This window comes from Leopardus geoffroyi, chromosome A2 (assembly GCF_018350155.1).
Source record: "Leopardus geoffroyi isolate Oge1 chromosome A2, O.geoffroyi_Oge1_pat1.0, whole genome shotgun sequence".
Taxonomy (NCBI): Eukaryota; Metazoa; Chordata; class Mammalia; order Carnivora; family Felidae; genus Leopardus; species Leopardus geoffroyi.
The window spans coordinates 131,076,646-131,095,469 of record NC_059331.1 but is presented as its reverse complement, the minus strand read 5'-3'; the positions used below and the strand labels follow the sequence as shown (position 1 = coordinate 131,095,469).

The 18,824-nt window shown below is 40.5% G+C and overlaps 1 protein-coding gene across 8 annotated transcripts in view; it reads left to right on the top strand.

Annotated features, from left to right (window-relative positions):
• DOCK4 (dedicator of cytokinesis 4) overlaps positions 1-18,824 on the top strand; it is a 438,192-nt gene that overhangs the window by 258,765 nt on the left and 160,603 nt on the right. For all 8 annotated transcript variants that reach the window (XM_045495353.1, XM_045495356.1, XM_045495351.1 and 5 more), the window contains exons 13-16: positions 1,494-1,619; positions 10,948-11,072; positions 11,892-12,054; positions 17,816-17,922. In XM_045495353.1, coding sequence (XP_045351309.1) covers positions 1,494-1,619; positions 10,948-11,072; positions 11,892-12,054; positions 17,816-17,922 — 521 coding nt within the window. The remainder of the gene's footprint in view (positions 1-1,493; positions 1,620-10,947; positions 11,073-11,891; positions 12,055-17,815; positions 17,923-18,824) is intronic.

Sequence of the window (18,824 nt, the reverse complement as noted above, 5' to 3'; positions counted from 1 at the left end):
TGTGGTAAATAAGCTTTGCATTTCTTTTTGATTCCAGCATGAATGTTGTCATGCTTATAGTTCATGTTTGCGAGAGCATTGTAGTACTGTAAATGATGAATGGGGAATGGTAACTTGCACATGGTAAGTAATGATATAGGTAGAGAATCTTTGGAGTATAGATTTATCATCCTCTTAACTCCACCATCCAGATTCATTTTAAAATTGTGTGCAGGTTAATTATGACTGGAAGTTTTAAAAATAAGTCCCCTTTGGCTTCATTTTCTATCACTAATGTAAGTAAGGAACCCCCTTTCCTTTTTTTCCTTTCCTTTCCTTTCCTTTCCTTTCCTTTCCTTTCCTTTCCTTTCCTTTCTTTTCCTTCTTTTTTTTGTCTTTCTTATTTAAAATAATAGAAAAACAGTAGGGAATTAAAAAACAGAAAGAGAAGTAGCATCTCAGAAATATACAAACATATTCACAAAAATACAGCATTGGGGCACCTGGGTGGCGCAGTCGGTTAAGCGTCCGACTTCAGCCGGGTCACGATCTCACGGTCCGTGAGTTCGAGCCCCGCATCGGGCTCTGGGCTGATGGCTCAGAGCCTGGAGCCTGTTTCCGATTCTGTGTCTCTCTCTCTCTCTGCCCCTCCCCCGTTCATGCTCTGTCTCTCTCTGTCCCAAAAATAAATAAACGTTGAAAAAAAAAAATTAAAAAAAAAAATACAGCATTAATTTCCTTTCTGTACTTCTTGCCTGGGAGTTGGGGGAATAAGTTACGAGAAATGTGTCATTCATCTTTTATATATCCCACTGTAGTAATGTCACTGTAATTGGCTTTTTTTTTTTTTTTTAAAGATAATTTTACTACTTTACTGACTAAATGCCTTTTTGTTTGTGGCCTGCATCCTGCTAAATTCTTCTCAGTAGAAAATAATGCCATTATGAGTTTCTAATGTGTATAGTATTAATATAATCTTACTTTCATTATAATAACCTTTGTTACTTAAGTTTTAAGAAAATCTCTGAGTATCCTTAAAATCCTTGAATTATTGTATGACTTTAGATTTGTGTACACCTTAATGATATTGTTAACTTTATAGGTTTTATAGAGTTAAAAGAAATTAGAATTCCCATTTTGAGATCAGTGTCCTCTAGGGCTAGGTAGCAGTCATCAGTTGCTGGCATGAGTATCGGAGTGGGGTCATTTCATCTGGTGGGGGGCTGGAAAAGAGGGTGTAGGGGCCAGAAGTCACACTTCTTAATGTTATGTTCAAATTTTTTCCAGTTGCTATGAACCTTTTTAAACAGGGGAAAAGGGAAAACCCAAATAGTCAAGTTGGAAAAGTGTTCTCTAGAAATTACTCCTATAGATTCTGTTGATTTTGTCTGAATATTAACCTTTTGTTTTAACAATGCCTTCATAGTTGTGGGCTTGTTGAAGCAAGCTCAGATTTCCATTCATGCTATTTCTGTCCTTCTATTTTTTACTCTGTTATCTCTCATTTATTTTAGGTTTAGCAGTTTCCCTACAGCTATTGCATGGAGACATTGAACAAATCAGAAGAGAATACTCATCAGTATTTTCTCATGGAGTGTCTATAACGAGAAAGTTGGGTTTTTCTAATATTATTATGCCTGGTAAGTGATGTGGGATGGACCGAGGGTTGACATATGGGTGTTATGTCTGTTTTTGACACTTGAGAAATTTTTCAAATTTGTCAGTTTCAAAGAGTTCAAATGGACCATGCTAAAGAAGGAAATGAGGTGTATGATAATAAATAAGCAAAAGTTTTTAAAAATATCTTGACATTTTTATTAGCGTGGATAACTTGTAGGGCCATGTTGCATTCTTTATGACCATGATAAGAAGGAAAACTGAAATAGTATCCAGAAAATACTTCCTTTGGTAGAAAATGTTAGTGAAGTCACTAAGGGGAAGTCCTTACAGGTTTTGATAAGAATAATTATTGGGCAGCAGCTTCACCTTCCTAAAGGATTTTTCTACCCAAGATATATATATGTAAATCAGCAGCCATATACAAATACCAAATGTTTTTCGCCACCTTTCCTAGTTCTCTTTGAGATGTATTTTTCAGGTCTCTTTTAGTAATGTAAAAGGACAAAAAAAAAAGTAGGGGGGGAGGGTTCATTTCTACGTGGAGAAGGTAGCAGTTAATGAGAATCACGCTATCCAAGTAAATGCCAGATAGTAGTATTTCTCAGTGCCCCTGATCCCACCCTCCACAACCAAGAGAAAAGTAGACCAAATGAAATAATCTCAAACTGTTGACAGTATTTTTAGAAATTAGATCCTGTAAATCTCTGTTTAAATCCCACGTGTGGAAACAAGTGCAGGAAGTTGCATCTGACAGGGCCTTTGGCACAGCTGTAAGAGGGCTGCTAGGACTGCCGTGGATAAAGACCTAATGTGATAGAGAAAGTGCCTGGCATTGCCCTGTTGCAGCATCTTGTGATGTTTCTGTGCAAACCTATTCCTGCGGGGAAGGCTAACAGAGAGCCTGGAAAGTTTCCTGAGGTGACCTGACCTGGCTTAAGGACCCGTTCTGCTTGAGCATCTCATGCTACTCTTGTTGAAAATGACTGTGTATATAGAACTGTTGACTTGGTGGCCTGTGATTCAGTGGCTCCTGCACCCCTTCATTATTTCCTTCAGTTGCTATAAATAACTGGTATTTTCCTTTGTAACAAAAAAAGAAAAAAATTCATGCCACTGGGAAGCAAATTGATGGGCAAATCTAATATAAAAAACATATTTTCAGACAGAATGCAGACAGCTGCTGGAAGAATTCCTCAGCTTGGTCTCTGGGCAGTATCATTGAGAAGTGGAAAAATATAAAGCAACATGACACTTCACCAGCTGAATAATTGTCTGGGATGTGCTGTGCTCATGCCGCCTTTGTCTGGCTTTAATGATGGAAATGAACTTTCTCTGGAATAAGGCTCGCTCCTGTCCCTTTGCTGTACTGCATTATAGCGGCATTGGTCCCCCTGCCCAGGGGATCAGTCCTCTTGGACACAAGTCCGCATGCCAGCGATGCCAAGAGATGATTTTTAAAGCACCTGCTTCTTTTTCTTTTCTCCTTTTTCTTGGGTTGCTGCTTAATCTTCCAAATTCGATGAAGAAGGGAGAGGTGTGTATATTTACACAAACAGCTGAAAGCAGCTTTAAAACTGAGTGGAATTTTTTTTTTTTTACATTGCCAAACATGTGTTCATTGTTTTATTTCCCTTTGTTATTTTCAGAATGTTGACTTGTCAGTTAATTCTCACTGGTGGCTCTAATGAAAACTTGAGCTGAATTCTTCAATGAGACAATGTAGGAGAACAACATTTCTAATGTCAATGTTGCACTGACAGTCTGCTGGCATGATTTTTTTTTCTTTTCATTGTCTAGACTCATCTTTCAGAATTGATTTGTGTTCTGCTAGGGGTCAGGACAGGTGAGGCCCATGCTTATCCCCACAGGACAAGGTCATCAACAGTCGCTGCCTCTCTACAGAAGGAGTTATCTGAGGTCTTGACACTGATGGGAGCATACACAAAACTTCTGCTGAGGATCATAGGATGTAATCAGTGCCAGACTCTTTTTGGAACGGGGAAAACACAGAAGCAGAAACTCTCCCCTTGGTCTGGCTATTGTAGGGGCACGTCTCTAAGATGTCACCTAGTGTGAAGAGGTGATCTGGCCATGTGCTTTCAAGCTGCATGACCCTTCCCTGTTGTTAAGCGTTGGCCATCCAGCACTTTGTTTCTTATGGTGTTCAGTTTTCAAAGAATATAAGTCACTTTCTTTGAAGCTCCATCACTGTTACGTACAAACCAAATAATTCTGCAGAAAGTTCCATGGTCTGGTCTCTGGGCCCATGATGGGGAGAGCAGCAAAAATATTTCAATCAGTGCTCTCCAGTAGAAATGTAATTAGAGAGCCATAAATGCAATTTTAACTTTTCTAGTAGCCACTTTCAAAAGAGTAAGAGCAAAGAGTTGAAATTAATTTTAATAATATGTTTTATTTAACCCACCACATCCAAAATATTATCATTTCAATAGGTAATTCACATAAAAAATTTTTAATGAGTTATTTCACACTCTCTTTTTTACCCTCTATCCCTGAAGTCTGGTGAATATTGTACATTTATAGCACATTTATTTCCAGCCAAGTCACATTTCAAGTACTCAGCTGCCACATGTGGCAGTGGTTACAGTATTGGACAGCCTGCCTCTAAATGTCTTAACAGACTGTGCAGAGTAGGACCTGGGCCACTGCTGAATATCGGGAAGGACTAAGTTTCCATCCACCAGACATTTTGGAGCAAAGCTAGCTGATGTGTCAGGAATGTCATGGAAGGTCAAGCTGTGCCTCCCCCAGCCTGAAGGCCCATTCTGACTGAGTTTATGGTTCTTTTAGGCAACATGATCATTGCTTTCATCATTGCCTCGTGACTTTGTCTTCCCCATTTGTGCATTGTTCCCTTGGAAACTTGTTCTCACGTATCAACTGATTAAGCTGTCATTGTTTGTTAAGGGTAAATTCAGTCTTCGTAGGAGATCTTTGAAGCTCCTAACCCTGAAAGGAATTGTGTAAAAGTTGTGGAGTGATGGGAAAGGGAGGGGTTGAAATTTGGAAGGTAGAGGCTCACTTTGACAACAATTAGCAGAACCCAGGTTTCAAATGGCTGCCAGTGGTAGTAGCTTTGATCTTCATCTCAAGGTTTATTTAAGTTTATTTTTCAAGTGTCATTCAGAGTAAGCCTCCTTTTTCTTTGGGTGTTAGGTGATAGATCACATAAGTCAAATTTCTATTTGGTCAAAGCTGACTAGATAATGATTTGCACACTGGGGTAAGAGGAATGTTGTGCATATGTTTGCCTCGTGTTTAAGGGGGTATGAAGTTCTGTTCTTTCAAGTATAAATGTTATTCTTTATCACTTACTGACAGAGACATATCAGTAGATGGGACTGCCTGAGATAAGCCTTCTTTTGGCAAAAGCAGGTGGGAACCAGTGTGATATAATTCGAACTTCCTTAAAAATACATCCTAAATCTAACCAAAGCTCACCACCCCTCACTCCAAGTCACTGGACCTCCACGCATGTAACCACTTACCTGAGACCTGAACCTCATGATCATGCTAGAGGAGGGGGTTGTGGACTTTCAACCAATGAATTCCACGGCGATCCAAGAGGTGGAGGTTAAGGATCATCTTACTGAGGTGGGATTCCAGCCCCAAATCAGAATGGTGGAGGAGCTGGCACCTCCAAAAGTTTGAGGCTTACAGGCCCCATTACACAAGGGTGTAGGACTTTCCCCAGCTGGCCCTACCAGATATCCTTGTCCTAGAATATCGTGGGCATCAGGAAACCACAGCCCATCTCTACTCCTGTCTTTATGCAACACTGTTCTGGCAAGACTATCATGGATGCTATTATAGCATTTGCCATTATTTTCTTAGTAGTCAGCAAAAATTGAAAAGCTACCCCCCAAAAAAGTTCAATACCTCATAATACTCTCCTAAAATAAGGCAAAACAAAAATGAGAATGACACAAAAGGGAGAAAAAAAACATTGATAGGTTTCACCGAAGATGCACCATATGTGAGAAATCCAAAGTTCAGTTTTCAGCCCATCCATAAATTTTCCCTTTCTGTTGTCTGCTTTGATTTCCAGTTACCTGGGTTCCTGTCCTGTCCTTGCCCTCACCCGTGAAGATATCATTAAGTGATAGAATTTTGGGTATAGTTGGCATACATAATACATGGTAATACATAATACAATATGTATGAGTTTTTTATAGCTGCTCTTACAAATCACCACAAGAGGGGTGGCTTAAAACACCACAAAAGTCTTATCTTGCAGTTAGGGAGATCAGAAGTACGCACAGGTCTGGCTGGTCTAGAATCCAGGTCTTTCGGCAGGGCCGCATTTCTTCTGATGGCTGTAAGGGAGAATTCATTTCCTTGCCTTCTCCAGCTTCCAGAGATTGCCTGCATTCCTTGCCTCTTGGCCCCCACATCATTCCAATGTCTGCTTCCCTCATCATACCACCTTCTTTGTCTCTGGCCCTCCTGCCTCCATTTCCCTCTTTTACATTCTTTTTTTTTTTTTTTTAATGTTTTTAGTTTTGAGGGAGAGAGAGGGCCAGTGAGAGAGGGGCAAAGAGAGAGAAACACACGCATACAGAATCCGAAGCAGGCTCCAGGCTCTGAGCTGTCAGCACTGAGCCTGACACGGGGCTCAAACTTGGGAACCGCAAGTCATGGACCTGAGCCAAAGTCGGTCGCTTAACTGACTGAGCCTCCCAGGTGCCCCTCCCTCTTTCTCTTATAAGGACCCTTATAATTCTTTTGAGCCTACCCTGATAATCCAAGAAGGTCTCCCATCTCAAGATCCTTAACTTAATTAATAATCACCGCAAAGTCCCTTTTCGCTGTGTAAGGTAACATATTCACAGGTTCCCAGATTAGAACCTGGACATCTCTTTGGGGTACAGGAGGTGTCCTTATTCTGCCTGCCACACGCCTGAAGGGCCATGCAGCCCAGCCATATATCCAGTGCATGGATTCTCCCTCAGGTTCCTAGTGATGGTTTTCTGGCACATAACTTGAATATTGATAATGACCCGAGAACACAGATCTCAAAATGACCTCTTGGTGTTTCTATCTATTGGGTTGAGTTTTTCTGCTTGAAACCTCAACATCTTTAAATTCACTTAATTCTCTTGTCACCCTCATCCCTCTGCTGATGGGCTCTGAGTCCTTTCTCTGTATTGTTTATGGTCCAGATGATGCCGTTTGTGTCTGTCCCTGTCCTGTAAAGATGGTGTCTAGACCTGAAATCAGTGCCTCAAGTCTGATCTGACCAACACAGAGCAGAGTAGGACTAATACCTTCCTTTCTTAAGGCACTGATCTTCTGGCGAAGAAAGCTGAATTACACTAGGTTATTTGATGGCCATTGTCACCCTGTTAAATTACATTTTTTCATGCTGAAAATACTTGATTTTAATGTAAACTTAGAATATGTTGGACATTTCTTAATATTTATACACCTATTTTCTTATCTGTAAGATGGAAAAATAGGGCCTTCTTTTAACCTTGATGTGAGAATTTAATGAGCTGTTCTCTGTATAGCGCTTGGCAAAGTATGGAACTACCATCTATCTACTACCACCACCGTCATCATCATTGTCATAATCTCAGTCCATGAAATACCCCTCGTCTCAGACACTTGTCGATTTGTTTTTAACGGAAGGGCAGGAACTTTTCCAGTTCCATAAATATTAACAAGTACCCAGCCCAGCTAAGGCACTTGGCTAGCCTGTGGCTGAGTGCAGTAGTTTACTTGATGTGGCGAGCTTGGGCTTTATCCATGGCATTCCCAGCATAGAATCAAAGATCAGGGTTTCAGCTAATAATGGAAACCTCTTGGCTATTGAGGTCAAGCCATAAATCGATCCTGTTTGACTGTAATCACTGAACTCTTTTGAATTTGTTCCCATTGTTGTGGCCTTATATTTATCTGTCTACAGTGATATTTTGCGAAGCCTTCACGTGCAAAGCCAGTGGGCCTACTCAACAGAGACAGGTGTTATGCACATCAAATTTACAGAGTATTAAATTTGAGAGGTGCAAGGTGTTAATAAACATTGTCAGGAAAATAGCTTTTCACACTAGTGCTATGACTCCATTTCATACTCACTTTATGGTTTCTCTCTTAATTACCCAAGATGCTTTCTTAACAGCATTTGGGCTTATTAGTTTTCTCCAGAGCTGACCTCAGGTGTATTGATTTTAATTAGCACGTTTCAGCTTTATCCTTCTGCACGTTTTGGCAAGATACGGTACGTTGCAGTACTGGAACATAGCAAGCTGCAGAATTCCTGGGGAGACATACGTAGAATGTCATCCAGGAGAAATGTTCTCCTTGTTGTGTATTCCCTTTTCAGAGAAATCTTATTTGAGGCTAAAAGGTTTGCAAAAGAGGAAAAGGTTGCAGGGATAATGACCATTAAAGACCAGAAAAGTAAAGCATGTGCCTAAAGTGTTTGAATTTATGAATGTGTGTATTTCAGAAGTTCTTCTGTAAGTCACAGAAACAGTGTAACATAACAAAGTAGTCTTGTCCCTCCTACCCCCTCTTTTACCCCTGCCTCTGTCTTTACCCCACCCCCATTTTAATAACTCAAAAACTTGAGGCCTGGAGGTTTATATTACCCCATCTAGACGGATACCACACAGAGTAAACAGTAGAGAGAAAGAGACTTGAGTTCAGATCTTTTATTCTAATCTTCCTGTTTACCCTACATCCTTTAGGCTTATCTGAATTCACAGTCGTTTCTGAATTCAGAAGAAATAGAAGAATCCAGCTATGGTGTAAGCTAAACAGGCTTTATGGTTTGGTTTGGGAAGCTCATGCCATTTTCAACTTTTCTTCTTTGCCAAAATATACCATAGCTTACTCACATCTCTCATCTCCTCAGTGACGTCTTTTCTCATGAAACACCCGCTTTCCCTGTGCCCCTTCTTAGTCTTATTATCCGCAGAACTTCCTGTTATTATGCAACATACTATATATTTGGCTTCTGTATTAAAGACCTCCCTATTACTGGAATCTAAACTCTGTTGGAAAAGGATTTTTGCTTTGTTCACTGCTGGGTCTCCTAGGCCTAGAATAGTATCTGGCATGTAGTGGGTACATGGATAAAGAATTTCATAGCTCTGGAAACACATTAATCTCTCCACCACCCCTATTCATCCTTTAGGCCTAGCCTACAGACTGGGGAAAACAGGTCACCTTACAAACCTCCCTCATCCCTTCTTGCTTTTGATAAAGTCAGAGTTGCCCTTCCTCCCAAGAGATGAGAGTGGAAGTCTCCTTCGCAGGAAACACTTATTCTTGGTTTTGCAGGACAGCTAAGCCCCGTGTGGTTTGGACTAGCTAATTACTCATTATGAGAAATTCCTAAAGTAGAAACCCCTGTAGCCATACTTCCCATCAACCACTGTATGTTTTAGTCTGTCTGTAAGCAGAGCTACTCATTATGTGTCACCTACTCCAAGAAGCAAAGGAATTTTGCTATTGTTAACAGACCTATTTTGCTCTAATCTGCCTCGATTTGAGTGTTGCTTTTTTATCTGCCGAATCTGTTAGTGGGGGAACTGTCGTCAAGAATTTTTCCCCAAACATAGAGTTGAAATAGCACGTGTGCAGACCAGTAGCATATCAGGCCTATTTTGATTTTGTTCAAATTGGTTGATTTAGAGGCTGGAGTTTGTGAATGCACTATTCATTTTGTAATGGTATTGTTAAATCATTAAAATGCACTTTTATTAAGGGTGTGTGTGTGTGTGTGTAGTAGTAGTAGTAGTCTTTTAAGTAGCAAACTTAAAATATTTACTCGGCCACTTTGTAAAAAATAAAAAAAAAAAAGAGAGGTGGTTCAAACAAAAACCTACAGAGCACACAGATATAATTTTAAATGTGTTGAAATATATTGGTTTTCTCCTGGAATTCCAAGTTCATTGCCTCCCCAAATTGATTCGTATGAGAGAACTAGAAATTCATAAGCCAGAGACCACTGTATCAGTTATTTCCAATGTGTTTTCTACATACTCTTTATAAAGGGTGGTTTAGATTTCATCCTTTATGGGACTTACTTATTTTCTCTATTTCATGTCCCGTCTGTTTCCTGGTCAGTCCAGGTCACTGGCAAATGATGCCATCATCAAAAGTTTGTCTTAATGGAGGAAGGTGACCAGTCACACTGGTATTCCCCCATGGATTTGAAAGTTAGGGTACTTTCTTGTACACACTGCTGTCAGGAAGTCTTAAAAATCTCCCAGTTTTGTGAGCTTACTTGTGTGGTTATGTTTCTTCTAGTGATCTGCTTTTTTTTTGTGGAAAGGTTTTTTTACTAGGAAAAAATATATATATTGCTTTTGATTCTTCTAATGTTTGAAAGCTATATTAAGTAAAAGTGAATTCAACGTTGCCAAACTTACCAGTATTTATCTTCAAAAACTTTCTGGTAACATTGTGTTTGCTTCTTTCTCACTCACTGTTTACCCGTAATCTAATTCTCATAGGAAAGGTAAAAGCATGCTGTCACTGTGTTTGCCTAAGTTTGGTCATTGGCATCAAATTTCTTTTTTCTTGTGGCAATAAGTTTTATAAATAACCAATTGAGAAAAAAAAAATTGGTGTATGTGTTCATAGAATATGGCAATTTGGATCTTATTTGTTTTATAGCTTGATGGTAAGGAACAGTAAGCCAACTTTGTCTTGCGTAACTGAATTATTCTGCATCTGTGTTCATAAAGCCTAACCTGGATTCTTCCAGCAGTGAGATCATTTTGTCTGTGAATTTAGAAAAAGATTTAAATTGTAACTCTACCCTTTGCAGTCCTGTCATTTTATTCCATGTGGGTATTTCTTCTACTCTAAGTGTTGTGTCTATAAAGTATTGAGACTGGCTTCTTTGAGCCACCCTGCTAGGCTGTCATTTTGTAATCACACCTCATAAATGAAATGAGGGAAATATTGAAAAATGGTGAGACTTGACAACACCTTCATTCTTCGTCCCTGTATTCACCTCCTAAATGTACATTTTCAGTGTCACAACTTCAGAATGGCAGAGGCTGGCCTTTACTTTTCTTGGGTATTAGCAATGAGGGTGGGGGCCCTTTTATAAAAGTGTAAATATAATATATTTTACTTTATATGTATGTTATAGCAGTTCATTTTATGAACTAAAGTTTTTCTTGATAGAGTACTTTATTATACTTAAAAGTTTTATATATATATACAATATATAATATATATATAAAATATATATGTATGTATGTGTATGTATATAATATATATGTATATATTTATACATACACACACACATACACTCACTCACAGAAACATTTATCTCTAAAAACATGGTTTTAATTTTCCTGCTAGGTGAAATGAGGAATGATTTGTACATCACTATAGAAAGGGGTGAATTTGAAAAAGGAGGGAAGAGCGTGGCCAGAAATGTGGAAGTCACTATGTTCATTGTGGAGAGTAGTGGCCAGATCTTAAAGGTACGTGGATAGTGGGTACTTTCTGGTAAAACAATTCCACATCATTGTTCGGGGTTCATCTTTAATGTGATTGGTTAACTTCTGATTTACAGTCTTTTCCACCTTATGTTTCTTCTCCGCCCCAGGGTAGTTTTCTGTCCTTTTTTATTAAATCACTGAAATACCTTCTAGAAGAGACAGAAGAACAGAAAGGCTTTTACAGTTTGATTGTTTAAGGAATCATGGCAGTAATTTCCTCGGAGCAGCTATTCCTTAAATGTTGCATTTTTAGTATCACCCCACTCTTCCCCTTTCATCTGTCATACTTTTGGAGATGAACACTTTGTCTTGGGCCACTGGTTAAAAAAAATAAAAACTACCACATTGAATCCTGTCTGTTTTCATTTTGGTCAAGACAGGGCTTGAGGAATGGGGTGCTGTTGATGATTGGGGTGATAGGAGCAGGTCCTTAATGGAAGGAGTGTTTCGCGTGAGCCTCAGGGAGGCCGTGTGCATTTCTCAGGGAGGCACCGAACAGGCTTGTGACTGCAGCAGGCTGAGGACTTTGCCGCATAGTTGAACTCCAAATTGGGCGTGCAGTTGCCCATCTTGCACTTGTCACAGAGGTCCACCCCTGGCTCCGGAGGCCCTGGGAGATGTGCACGGGGATTAAGTGGACACACCTGCTAACAGATGCAAGTGTAGAACAGCAAGGGCCCAGGGAGGGCCCACATGAAGTGCTGTTTGGGGAGCAGGCAGATAGAGCAAAGCAATTGCTCTGCTGTTTTTCAAATAATCTTTCATTGAAGCTGTCTTTAACCTGCATGTTTCCTTTGTTAGGATTTTATCTCCTTCGGCTCTGGAGAGCCGCCAGCCAGTGAGTACCACTCCTTTGTGCTTTATCATAACAACAGTCCCAGGTGGTCCGAACTGCTGAAACTTCCTATTCCTGTGGATAAATTCAGGGGCGCACACATCCGCTTTGAATTTCGGCATTGTTCCAGTAAGTGTTTTCTTGGGGCTGGCTCTCTTGTGTGGGGGTAGTGTCCTTACTGAGCTATAGTGACCACGTGGGCTGCTCTGCAGAAAGTATGACAAACCAGAGACCCTGGAGAGGGAGAAATGAAGGGGAGTGGAGTCCTGAAAGGTGAGTGGGCTCACTTCTTCTCAAAGAACCAGTAACGTCTGTGGAAACACACAGGAAGGACAAGGAAGGAAAAAATACCTGTGGAAGTCTACAGGGTTCTTCTTAAGTTGTTCATTTTCATAAAAATGAGTTGATCACTTTCATAGTCTAGAAAGATTAGAAAGGGGAGACACGGCATTAAAAACGTGTCTGGCTTATGGTGCTTGGGGCAGTCCTGACCCACCTGCTGCTTCTCCAGCAGAGAGCTCATCCAGCTCTCAGACACCTCCGGGGAACCCAGGAGGAGTTTTCTAGGCCTGTAAAGTGCCTAGGAAAGCCTCTGATTGGCTCAGATATATATCTGATTTGCATATACCTGCATCACAGTGCAGTCTCAGACAGTATTCTAATGACAGGCTAGTAATGTCAGTCCAAATAGGCCTTAGAGATGACATGAAGTAATCGCTTCATTTTACAGATTTAAAAAACCCAAGATGTAGAGATGTTATAGGTTTTGCCCATGTGAACATTGCTATCCCTAAAATTGTCATTTCTTGACATCTCTATTTTTTTTTCAACGTTTTTTTTTTTTTTAATTTTTTTTTTCAACGTTTATTTATTTTTGGGACAGAGAGAGACAGAGCATGAACGGGGGAGGGGCAGAGAGAGAGGGAGACACAGAATCGGAAACAGGCTCCAGGCTCTGAGCCATCAGCCCAGAGCCCGACGCGGGGCTCGAACTCACGGACCGCGAGATCGTGACCTGGCTGAAGTCGGACGCTTAACCGACTGCGCCACCCAGGCACCCCGACATCTCTATTTTAATTCTCCTCTCAAGCCCCTACTCCTGGCCCGCTCCAGTCCCCAATCCAGGGATCTTCTGGTATCCCTGTGTCCCTGAAATGTGTCTTAGACACTACCAGAAGTGTACATTGTGACTGGAGAAGGTTCTGGTGAATCTTGCTTCAGGAACAGCGTAATGCATGGTAGGTACAAAAGAGTCACATTATTGGAGAGGCAGCAGACTCCTCTTTAGTCTGGAATGAATGGGGGCATTGCCAATAGATGAGCGGTGACTTCACCTGAGCGCTGTGTAGTGCACCAGGATTCAGAGAGAAGAGAAGGACTGTCCACTGCAGGGATGATGGCATGTTTTTGGAATTGGCTCAGGAAGCTCCAGTAATTTTGCTTTTGTGGACGTTTTAGAATGTAGGGAGTTGACTAACAAGGTCTTAACATTCTTCTAAATTCCCAGAGGAGTGTCATGGAAAGGACTTGGAGGGGGAAAGCATAAAGCACTTGGAATGGTGCCATAGCATTCCTTCCCCAATCCCTGTTACCAGTTCTCAGGTGAGCCTCATAGGAGCTTTGAGCTTTAAGGTAAGAAAACGATAGAGGAAAGTAAAGATGAACTGAGAAAAAAGGGAGAAAGCATTTGGAGAAATTTAGACAGAGAACTTGGAAAATGAAATAAAGGCTATTTTCTCTGTCCTATTGTCCTTGTACTTCAAACATTGTTCAGTGTTGTTTTTTTTTAAATATTGACTGTTAAAATTCAGAAGAAATGGCACAAGCATGAAGAAGAAAAATCCCCATAATCCCATCAACTATGAATAATCAGGCAATCATTTTATCACATGAGCTTCCAGATATTTCTCTGTATACATATATTTATTTAAAAAGTATTTTTTATTCATGACACACATGTTTACTGAACACCTACTATGTGTCAAGCACGTTACTGGGCATTGGAGATACATGAGTGAACATAGCAGAATACCTCCTCTCATAGAGCTTTTGTGCTAAAAAGGGGAGACAGACAATATCTGAGCAAATAAATACATACTATACCAGGTAGTGATAAGTGCAGTAAAGAAGATTATATTGGATTTAGATGCTGGAAAGTGATGATGCTGTATTGTTATTTTACAAAGGCTGATCAGAAAGGAGCTCTCTAATAAGGAGATGTATCAGCAGCAACCTAAAAGAAATAAAGGCATGAGCCCTTGGGTATCTGGGGAAAGAATACTACAGGCAGAGAGAACAGTGAATACAAAACGCTTAAGGTTGAAACCTGCTTGGCATTTTCAAGGAATAGCAAGGAGGCCAGAATGAGCAGCTGGGAGAGTTTGGAGATGAGGCCAGAGACAGAGCAGGGGAGCCAGATCCCATATTGTCTTCTAAGTCATGGGGAAGACGTGGGACTTTGTTTGCAGGGAGGAGAGCCATTAGAGGATTTAGATTAAGGATAAGCCTGGCTGCTTTGAGATGAGAGTTTGTAGGTGGGAATAGAAAACCATGTAGGAGGCTTTTGCAGTCCCCCAAGTAAGAGGTTAAAGTGGTTTGCATTAGGACGGTAGTAGGCCAGTTCTTTTTTGCAGATTTATTGATAGACTAGATGTGAAGGAAGGGGAAAAGTCAAGGATGACCCTGAAGATTTTGGCCTAAGAATGAAGTGATCATTTAATGAAGTGGGGGAAGGCAACAGGAAGAATCTTTTTGGAGAGCAAAACCCAAATATTACATATTAAATCTGAGAAGTCTTTTAGACATTAAAGATGTCAGATAGATTGTTGAATGTGGTCCAAGCTGGAGACAACTTGAGGACAACACAGGGCCCATTGTTGTGCTGTAAATACTTAATAACCAGCACTTGGCCTGGGGGAGAGGAGAGCCCTGAATTATAGTATTTGCTGATTTCCATCAAGTAAATGCTCCCACCATGGCTAAATTCAAGCTACCAACATGACCATCACTGAACTTGGAGTTGAGGATAGATGCACACTGTCATCTCCTGTGAGCCAGTACAGGCCAGCTCCAGCATATCACCAATGCCCATGATTTTCAGAGCCATGAGACTGGATGCAATTGGATTCCTAAAGAGTAAATTTAGATAGCAGAGGCAAGTTCAAGGGTGGATTTCTGGGGTACTTTCACATTTAGATCTTGAGAGAATGAGAAGAAGCCATTAAGGAAATTAAGAGGGAGTAGCCAGTGAGGTAGAAGGAGAATCCAGAAATAGAATCCAGGAAGTTAATTGAAGAAAGATTTTCAAGAGGGGAACTGATCTGATATGTCAGGTGCCAATGATAATTAAGTTGAGGACAGAGGAATTACCACCCTGTTTGGCATCATGGAAGTCATTGAATCTGACAAGTGGTTTTAGTGGATTTGTGGTGATGAAAGTCTGGCAGGAGTGAGTCCAAGATTGAGATAGAGGAAACGAAGGGCAGGCAGTAAGTACAGACAAATCTTTTCAGAAGCTTTGCTAGAAAGAATTCAAGAGAGCAGAGATATGAGATAGTAACATAGTAACTATAATGCAACTGGGGTCACAGGAGGGTTGTTGTTGTTGTTTTCTTTTTAAGTAGAGTTCTAAAGCATATTTGGTGGAAATGATCTGGTAGAGATGGAAAACTGATGATGTAGAAGAGAGATGGGACAAGTGTAGGAGGAGTTCCCTTGCATAAAGGGAGCATGGGGTCCAGCGCTCTGGGTTGAGTGGACGATGGAGGCATGGTGCCGGAGAGCCGAAGCAGGTGCATTCCTCGGTGGAACATGTGGGAGTCCTCTCTGCATCTGCTCAGAGTGAGGGAAGGGCTGAGGTATGGGAGGCTTGAGAAGGGAAGAGGATGGATGAAATCACCATCTAGAAAAGTGAAAAAGTGAGTTGGGTAGAAATATGTGGAAGGTTTTCCCAGCTAAGTGTCCATCTGCAGTTAATGTGCATTAATTTAAGTGAGATCGGTCTGGCATAGGTGTAAGTGCAAGTTGGGTTTTGACCCACAATATTATAATGGGAAGTGTGGAGGAGTAGCTGGTTGAGGGGATCCTAAGTGATTAGAAGGGTGGGGTGTAGAAATGGGAATTGAGAGCTGATGGGCGCAGAGAGAGGGTCAGTAAATCTGAGGTCCCTGGGCACAATTGTTGGAGCTGGGGTATTAGAAAAAATGAATTGGCAAAATTAGGAGGTAGAATTGATAAACTTAGGGTCCTCATTAGTGAAAGGGGATCATATTGTGCCTAATAATCCATTCAATTTATTAATGCTGATCTAGTAACTTGGGACAGAAGACCATGTACTTTAAACTTTGCTATTTAGTTTTTTTTTTTTTATAACAAGGCATATTTGGGGAAACTATTGCTGTGTTTCTTAACCTTTGCTAATTTTATTCATTCACAGAACCTTTTAAGCCTTCCAAATTGAATATCAAAAACCACACCAAAAAGATAGTGACATAAACTTAGGAAATTACTTCTCAGTATGTGTTCTCCCCTAAATCATGAGTTACATAGCCAGCTTTCTCATTGATGTAGAAATCTCATCCTAGAGATCTTCACTGTGCTTTTCATTTCACTTTTAAAAACATTGATATTTTCCCAGTTTCTTTATGGGGTTGAAATTAATAACTTTAAAAGAAAATCCTTTGCTCTAATCACATTTTCAGGGGGGCCCCCATGCCAGAGGCCAAAACTGGAGAGGCAAAATGACTATTCTCTGTGTGGTGCCCCACTCCCCTGTGGCTGAATGCCAGAAGCAATCATGAGGAAATGATGTATTACTAAAGCCTCTTGTCTGAACTTTAGGGTCACCATATCTCACTCCTCTAGCTCTAATCCTCATTCCAAAGCTGGACTCTTCCATCAAGTATAACTCTCCACTTGCACACATGAGTGGGAAAGAATAACCATCCAGCCCCTGATAGGCTGCAAGGCCCTGGAACTCCTCCCTACACATCCAAATACAAGGAGACAGTCCAGTTGAACCAACCAGTTTCTTTGAATGTTTTATCCATTTTTGGAGAAATGGAAGCTTGTTGGAAAAAATTGGAATGGTACTCAAGATGTAGAGCAGGTTACCCAACATCATGTGATCTCATTTTCCCTCAGTTTCCTTCTCTACAAATAATTGCCAATGATACTTGACCTTTCCAGTCATTGTAATTCTTCATTGGGCATCTGAAAACCTCATTGCCTCATTTCCATCTTCCAGAATACTCCTGCAATAAGCTCTTCTTAAACTATAGATTGTAATTCATTTTGTTTTCCAGCACGTCCAAGATCCCAAGGAGGTAGCTTCCATAGGGCTGTCTTCACACAGGTGGACATAGGGAAGGTTCTTTTATAGACCAAGGCAGAGCTTAGAAACTACCTTTGCCCAAGTAGTAAGCAAAACATTGAACTTCACATTCATTCACTCACTTCTTCATTTATTTAACATATACGTACTGAGAATCTACTATGTTCTTGGTACTTGTTGAGATACCAAGCTCAGAATAAAATAAAATAGAAGGATCCTGCCCTCAGTGCTGCTTACACCTGGGGATAGAGGGGAGGATGTGATGAGAAAAAATAGGCAATCCAGAAATTTTTTTAAAACATAATTTCAGAGAGTGAGTCCCATGAAGAAAATTAGTCAAGCAGCATAGTTTGGAGATTATGGGGCAGGAATATGGGTTGGAAGGTGGCTACTGTAGATAGAGGTCCCCTAAGAAAAGCTGTTTACTGTTGTGTATAGGGAGCTGCTGAATGTGGGTTGTATTTCTGGATGATCACACTTGTTGGCAATCTGTGAATCCGAACACAGGTCTGTAAGTAGGCGCTTAAAGAAGCAAATAATTCTCTTTTTTTCTCACAGCAAAGGAGAAAGGAGAGAAGAAATTGTTTGGTTTCTCCTTCGTCCCCCTGATGCAGGAAGATGGTAGGACTCTTCCAGATGGCACTCATGAGCTCATCGTGCATAAGGTAATGTCAGTCAGATGTTGACGATGGGCCTGAATTATTAATTCATTATCTTATTACCACTCTGGAAAAGAGAAAAAAATGACTGAAAAGAATACTCTTTTGGAAGATTGCTAGCAAGGAGCGTATCTTTTTTAAGGCATTGTCTCTGTATTCTGTGTGATCCTAAAACCTCTTTTCAAGATGATTTATATCTTTTTTAATTTAGGTGTACATATGTGGGAAAGTCTATGTGTTGACATTAAAGTCCTTTCTGTTGCCCTGAGAGGATTAAATAACCTTACAAATAAGTTTTTAAAATTTTCCGTTGCATACATGCCTTTGGATCTAGATCTATATACCCTCAGGAGTGAATTTAGCAGGGTCATCATTATGTGTTTCTTATCCTCTGCTCTCACCAAGCAAGGAGAGAATGGGCAGTTCTTTGTCATAACAACTTTAGCGGTTGTTACTTTCTATTCTGTGCGTCAAGAATTGTCATAAAAGCTTTGGGAACAAAGTATACAGCAGTAGGCAATAAAAAGAAAATTCACAAAACAAGAGCTCATTAGAAGTTATCCAAAAATACTAGTAATGAAGAAGTATAGAATAGAAATACTAGTAACTATAAAACAAAGAATTAAAAGATACAGTTTTCTCCAAAATATTTCTCCTTTGCCTTTCTCTGTCTCTGTGATCACATGACTTTCCACACTAATCAGTTAATACCTGGGCTAACTGGTTCTGCCCACCTGCGTCTCTTCTCCAGGTTTCATCCCGTCAGGGTGACCTATCTAAGGTGTACATCTGACCAGGCCACTTCCCAATTTAACCCCCCTGAAAAACTCCTGACTTCATAGAAAATAAATCATAGGCTTCTCAGAATTGTGCAAGGCTTCCCAACCCCCTACTGCTTCGCCTCTCAA